The sequence below is a fragment of the Parambassis ranga genome, chromosome 12, assembly GCF_900634625.1.
Source record: "Parambassis ranga chromosome 12, fParRan2.1, whole genome shotgun sequence".
NCBI lineage: Eukaryota > Metazoa > Chordata > Actinopteri > Ambassidae > Parambassis > Parambassis ranga.
In genome coordinates, this window is record NC_041032.1 from 15,337,864 (window position 1) to 15,345,408 (window position 7,545).

General features: G+C 45.0%; 1 protein-coding gene across 1 annotated transcript; it reads left to right on the plus strand.

Annotated features, from left to right (window-relative positions):
• Positions 1–2,491: 2,491 nt before the first annotated feature.
• On the plus strand, positions 2,492–7,545 carry LOC114444169 (beta-1,3-galactosyl-O-glycosyl-glycoprotein beta-1,6-N-acetylglucosaminyltransferase 4-like). Its single transcript, XM_028418591.1, has 3 exons — positions 2,492–2,669; positions 2,753–2,814; positions 5,726–7,545. Exon 3 carries the CDS (start codon positions 5,727–5,729, stop codon positions 7,020–7,022), a length of 1,296 nt encoding a protein of 431 aa, XP_028274392.1. The 5' UTR covers positions 2,492–2,669; positions 2,753–2,814; position 5,726; the 3' UTR covers positions 7,023–7,545.

Genomic DNA, 7,545 nt, shown 5'->3' on the forward strand with positions numbered 1-7,545 from the left:
GCGTTAACGTCACTGAGAATACGTCAGAGACGTGACCAATAGTAAGGCAGCAGAGAAAAGAACACTTTTTTCTTCAATTTAAACACATTTTTTACACTTGATTTATTTCAGTTTTATTGATTAAATTATTAATGTACTTTTATACAAATTTATAAGATGTTTTATTTCTTTTTTAATACTTAGGATATTCAAGTGGTTAAGAATTATTTGGCCACCAGGGGGTTTAAGACACCAACACATGCAGGCCCTCAGGTTTGAAACACTGACACATGTTTAACACGTGGATATAAATAAAAGAATTAAGGAACAAATAAATACTTAATATTATTCCTGTTATTGTTGTTTATATATACTCAATGGAAAGTTGTTTATTGCAGTGTTTTTCAGGCTATACCTGCAGGTTTTGACTGTGAGTAGCTCTGTGGTCACAATATGTCAGTTTCTGTCCACAGTCAGTCTCACACTTGACTTATCATAGATTAAAGAGCAACTTTTGGTGTCAAACCCCTTTGTATATGATTACTTCTAAGCTTTAGGCCTATTATAAGAGCTTAAATATTGGTGTTTACATTGTGCCGCCGCTGTCTTTACTCCTGCATAAGGCTGCATTTATGTTTATGAAAACCTGGAGCAGGGGACGGACCTGATGGGAACTTGGCACAGACAGTCTTCACAGTGTACAGAGGCTGGCTCCTGTGTATCAGAGGTTGGTTAACAGGAGTCCAGCAGCCCCTCCCCCATCTACTAACACACTAATCTGCTTATTCAAAACGTCCACAGGTAGACTGTCCACCCAGGGGTGGTTCATCTGTATAGCTCAAGTTTGTTATTCACATTTGCCTGATCAATGTAATGAATGAGTTAAACAGCCATTGAAGCAGACGGTGTGTTGCACTTTCATATTCTGATACATGCAAAACACACCTGCTGGTGTGTTCTGCCTCTCAGTGCCTGTTTGCATGTTTAAGTTCACTTCAATGAAATTAAACAGATCATTTTACAGAGACTGTAGAGCAGATTCACTTAAATGTGAATACATATTATTTTATTGTCATATTAAAGTAAACTAAAGGTCACATCAAGATGTCTTTGTGTTGGTGTGGCATGCTGGATAGCATGCTAACCAGGTAGCCACAGACCACCCACCACTGTCCAGGCAGAGAGTGCATTCTAATGCTCGTTTATCAAAGGCACTCATAGCTACCAGTGTTCCTGTCTAGTATAGAAATGATGCAACAACCAGCCTGTATGACGATCTGCTGGATGGACGCTACATGTGTGAGGAAGCGGGCCTGGAGTGCTCCGCTCACACTCCACCTCTTCGCCTGTATTTGGGTTAAGTTTAAGGAGTTAAAGGTCGGGTAGGAGATTTCATCCTGATGCACTTTTTGTTAAATTAGTGTAACTTCTCTTTACAATCCGATAGCAACCGATTAGTTCGGCAGTTTGGCTTTAAAACGAAGAATATGAATCATCGGTGGAAGCTATAAAACACTAAAAACATCAGCCAATCCTCCGGGTGACCTTGTCACTCTCTTCCTGCTCTGCGCGCACCAGAGAGGTACGTGCATGATGGCCGAAGTCACAGACCGCAGCTCGTCTTCAGGTGATGTGTCCATGTGATTGGGAGGCGTGGCTTCAGGGTGAGCTCTGAGAGAAAGGGGCGTGTGTTTACTTTGGAAATCTGGCTGACTCTCACTGAGTTTTCCAAATTTCTGCTTTGCATTAGGACATCAAACTGAAAGGTGTTCACATAGTTGTTCCTCATGTGCGGCTGGTCTTAAACAGACATCAGACTCTGAAGAGTGGGAGGATGTTTCCACTCTTCCTACATCTGTCACTGTGTTTGTGTTTGACACACAGCTGTTGTTGCACCTGCCGTTGTCAAAGGTCACCTTGGACACACCTTAGGAGTGATTTGTTCCTGGAGGTGGCTCCCTGCCAAAGCAACGCACCGAGCCACATTATAAATGACTAAATAATTCATTCTTTTATTAAGAATGAAGAAACTGAAACTCAAATATGAAAACAAAGAATGCAGGTTTTGAATCGACCTTCTGCTGGATCTTTACAGACAAACAGGTTTTCTGACTTGTGCCCCCCCCCCCTCATCCAGATCTGCGCGTTTTTACACAACAGCTCCAGTGTTTGTTTGAAAAAAAAAGTCCTCAGAGGTTCAGAATGTCACCGTTTCCTTGGACTTCTCAGTCTTCCTTCAGTGAGTTCAGATGACTGCAGCCACGGGTTTTTCATTCATCTCCTCTTAATCAGCTGCGGCTCTTCTCTGCTTGTTTTTTGTCGGTTCGTGTTTTTACGCACAGCTCGCTCTCTTTGACCTTTTTACGCAGAAAGGAAACTTCATCAAAGTGTCCCCAAAACACCAAAGTACATTTTTTTCAGCACTTATCTGTATTTAGTGTCTCCGACCCCTCCCACTTCCCGGGTTATTTCTCCCATCGTGTCTTCCTCCTCCTCCTCCTCCTCCCTCACTCACGCAGACCGAACAGCGGCTCAGAGTCCCTGCGCGCTCCGTTTATCCTCTCAATCACAATGTCCTCATTTTAATCATATCGTGGCCACGGTTCAACTTCGCGGCTTCAGGAGATGTTGCGCCAGCGGTGCGTAAAAAGCGGAGTGGCAGGGAGGGACAGCGGCCACTTCTGACGTCGGTAAGTTCCTCCGCAGCTTTTCACTCTGAGCTGAAACACTCGCCTTTAAATTTAGACATGAACTCCGTCTGTGTAACTTTTAGGGGGGATTGGATGAGACGGTGTTCCAGGCGGGGGGCCGGCCGGCACCAGTGTATGGAGCCAGGTGAGTGTCACATATCTGCAGCGTGTGGAATGCATTTGTCACTTTGGCTCAGTAACAGCTTCAGTTTCTGCAGTGCAATTTCCACGCAGGGGGAAAAAAAACGAAAGGAAACCCACACGTTAACCCTTCTGCTTCATCAACAAATACCATAAAATTATTCTATTTATGAAAAAACCTGTGTTCGAATTAAGTCCAATGTGAAACGTGAAAAAAGAAAAGAGTATATAGATAAATAAGTTGGAAGCAGGGCAAGAAAATACAGGAAAAGTTGTGTAATTCTTCTAAAAGAATCTGATGTGATGACATGAGGGCGCCCTCATCCATCAGGTAATTTAAATGGGTTACACAGGGGCGTAGGAAGCATTAAAATGTGTGTGTGGGAGGGGGGGGGGCACCTTCTGTGGGTGGGTGGTGAAAAACAGTATATTAGTATATTAAGAAATATAATATAATAATATGAAGTAGTTGCGATTTTAACAGGTTGTTAAACAGCTGTTTTACCTACAGAAGTAAACACTTTATGACTATTTCAGAGAAAGACTCAACAAAAACTCATTGATTTTAAAACACGGTGACAAACAGAAACTAATTCCAAGTGAAACAACAGTTCTGTCAACCACACTGTGGTGCTACTATAACAGATTATACAAAGCCTCCATATCTGCCGCCTTCTCTCATTTACAGAGACAAAAATCTCCCTCATGTCCACCTGATAGAGTTTCCCCGTCATCACTCACCTCAGCAATAGAACTTCCTCCACTGGCCCTACATGATGGCCCTGCCTCTGACTCACTCTCAGTATCAACCTCAAATATCAAGAGATGGAGATATAGTGCTTTACTTTTCAATTCACAACCAATAAGTGAGCTTTTTAATACATATATCATCAATGAAATAACATCAGCATATTTGGTTTGAACACAGTTCTCATCATCTGAGTTTCAAAGAGTTGTTGGACCATGAACCAAACTCTGCTTAATGCAGATAATACTGAAACACTAAAAATACTAACTTACAAAAAATGCATGTCTTTATTTTTATTTGCTTATAAAACTGCTTAATTCACAACAAACCTTGTGGATGTGTTTATAATGATGCCCTGCCTCATCTGCTGCATCAGTGTTTCCCTGGTCATATAATGCTCCACTGTGTCTTGACGGTCCATCACATTTGTTTTATTCTTGCTGATAAGAATAGGAGCAGGCGGCTATGTGCGCTGGCTAGACAAGGCTGATGCTAGCAGGCTAACAGAAGCGAACCTGGCCTCATTACAATATAGGTTAATGCCAAAAACAACTCTAACTCTCCGTGTCTTTGTTAGAAATCTCCTCATGTCCATTGTGTGTGGGGAGGAAGCAGAAAAGGCAACAACATGTTACCAGACAAATAAAACCCTCTACTGTAACTGAAAGTAAACAGCAGCTTCCTCCAAACTTTTATAAGTTGATTTAACATCAACTTAACGTCACCCGGGTCCATGTAACAAACAGTCAGGCTTTAGCATGAGCTGGACTTTGTGGGATGACACTGACGTTACCTCCTCCAGCTTCGAGCAGCACTGACGTTCTCTTTGCGGTGTTTTACGCTCAATCGAAGAAAGCCACTGGCTTCGTTAGCTCCGTTACTATAGTAATGGTATCGTAGCGCTGTGGTAACCAGGAAAACGTGGAGTGGATTTCATTGGTGAGGTTATGAATCAAGTGGAACAGATTTTTTTTTCATGAAACAGCGTTAGGTGGAGTTTCCTACTCAGTAAATGAGGGGGGGTTCAAACGGGCCATTTTAAAATGTGTGGGGTGGGGGGGGTGGGGGGGGTGGGGGGGGCACACGTCCCACTCTAATATAATGGTAGCTACGCCTATGGAGTTACAGCTGCAAAAGACATGAGGAGGAAGAGACTGTCATCAGCATGCATGAGTGAAAGGCTGGTGGAACCACATTTCTTGAAGTCCTTTGTTCTTAATGAAGACACAGTTCAGGAATGAAACTGGTCCATCCACACTGTAAACCATCTGATGACTCCAAAATGTCAAAGCTTTGTCTATTCGTGTGTAAATAAATACAGAGAAAATCAGACATCAGTATGAGGAAGAGGAGTCTGTGCCAGCCTGGTACCGGGCAGGGACAGCTGGTGGAGGCTTTGTCTGCGGCGGACAGTTTTAAAGGAAAGCTTTGGGCCACACGTAGACATCGGGGGGGTGCTGGACTCAAACTTCAAGATCCCCCAAAGAAACAGGAAGAAGTGAAGCTGCAGCCTCGTGGCTGTGTGAAGACAGGGACACACACACTGCCCCAGTTTATCGGATTTTCCAGTGCATTCTGGGGTTTTCACTTCTCCTTTTCGCCAAAGAAAACACAACATTTCCTTCATATGAGAAGTCCTCCTCATCAGCTAAGAACTAAGACAAAGGAGCTCTCGAACCTCTGAGCACAGAAGTCACATTTTCGCAGTTAACTTGCCAGGAGACACATCTGACCAGGGACCGCTGCTTCCTGCTGTGATGGCCTGTACACAGGGGTCATCATGGAAAAGCATGGACAGGGTTTTTTAGTGAGTTCTGACAACTTGTCTGTGTTTCTAGGCTATTTTTCAGTTTCTCCCTTTGTTTGCATAGTGTCGATTCACCATGTTGCTCACAGCACAAAGCTGTTGACTCTTTATCACAGACTGTAGATATGGACCAAGCTTCTCAAAGGGTTTATTACAGCTATAGGAGGCTCCCAGCACTGCCATGTTGGGTTGTTGAGTCCACGTTTGTGTAACTAAGCAGTAAAAAGGTGGGGCATGTGATCTGTGTACCTGCCAGAGCGGTCCGGCCCTGAACTCTGCGTTAATATAATAACTTAAGTTAATTAATATAAAAAGAGTTTGGCTTCCTGCTCCCTCACTTTCTGCTCTTTCTCCTCACAGAATGAAGACACGATGTTTATCACTCAGAAGAAAACAGTTCCTGCCGTCCCTCCTGTCTCTGCTGGGTGTCTGCGGCCTGCTGCTGGTCTGCGTCAAGTACAGCTACATCACTGAGTCGCTGGTCCCGGCCGTCCTGCACAGCCCCATGTTTCACAAGTATAACATTAACTGCTCTGCCATCTATGACCTGGACCCCGTGGAGGTGGGGAAGTCCCTGATCCTCAGGAGGGAAGAAGTGGTGGAGGATCTGGACGGGAGTCTGACCAACCTCACGTCAAACTGCCCGTCCTTCATCAAGTTCAGAGGTTATGAAGATGTGTGTGCGACAAAAGAGGAGGAGAACTTCCCTCTGGCTTATTCGCTGGTTGTTCATAAATCTGCCTGGATGGTAGAGAGACTCATCAGAGCGCTGTACTCACCCAGTAATGTTTACTGCATCCACTACGATCAGAAGTCCTCAGCGTCCTTCATCGCAGCCATGGAGGGTCTGGCCCGCTGCCTGCCCAACGTCTTCATCGCCAGCACGCGGGAGTCCGTGTTTTACGCGAGCATCAGCCGGTTAAAAGCCGACCTCAACTGCCTGTCTGACCTCTTGGAGTCGGAGGTGAAGTGGAGGTACGTCATCAACCTCTGTGGCCAAGACTTCCCCCTCAAGTCCAACATGGAGCTGGTGTCAGAGCTGAAGAGTCTGAAGGGCGCCAACATGCTGGAGACGAGCCGGCCCACAGAGATTAAGAAGCAGAGGTTCACCTTCCACCATGAGCTGAGAGATGCTAGTTTCGAGTACCAGAAGCTGCCAGTGAGAACAGAGAAGGTGAAGACTCCGCCGCCGCACGGCATCCAGGTCTTCTCTGGAAACGCCTACTTTGTGTTATCTCACGAGTTTGTGGCACATATGAACTCCTCGGCGGTGGTGAAAGATTTTCTGGTATGGTCGGAGGACACGTACTCACCGGACGAACACTTCTGGGCCACGCTGGTGCGACTTCCGGGCATTCCCGGCGAGGTGCCCCTGTCGCAGCCGGACATCACGGACCTGATGAGTAAGACGCGCCTGGTGAAGTGGCAGTACCTGGAGGAGGCGCTGTACCCGATGTGCACGGGCAGTCATGTACGCAGCGTTTGTATTTTCGGCGCGGCGGAAATGCGATGGTTACTGAACTACGGACACTGGTTCGCTAATAAGTTTGACCCCAAGGTGGACCCCATTCTGATCCAGTGCCTGGAGGAGAAGCTGGAGGAGAAGCAGAGGCTGCTCCAGGCACAGGTGTCACCGGCGTGTCGCAGAGGGGCGTGAAGACACAGCTGCTCTGTGGACTTTTGCACTAATCGGATCGTTATGGGTGTAAGGAAGTGGTGAGGGGTTTAGAAACCAAAGGTCTAAGTTATTAATCAACAAAAATCATTATTTATAGCCCTGGAGTTGATTTTATCTGTTCAGATGGTGTTGGTCTTATTTAAATTATTTTAAAAACAATCCTCAGAAACGTATTATCAGGGTGGGGTCGGGCTGTTCCTCATTCAGGAACCTGCTGTGAGGAGGAAGGTGCTTTAACTTTTAAGATTAAAAAAACAGAAGAAGAAGAAGAAGACACAGTTTGCTGGTTCATTCATCACAGATCAGGTCAATAGATAATTATATTTATCTGGCCTTTTCTACAGAACAAATTGCCCAAAATTCATAAGAACAAATAGAGAACATATGTTTTGTTGTTTGGCTAAATGACTCTTTACAGCCTGTTTGTCCCTTTACTCTGATGGGTGGCCTTAATCCTGCTGTCAGTTTTCAGCAGATGTGAATAAAATTCATCTCTGAAGAA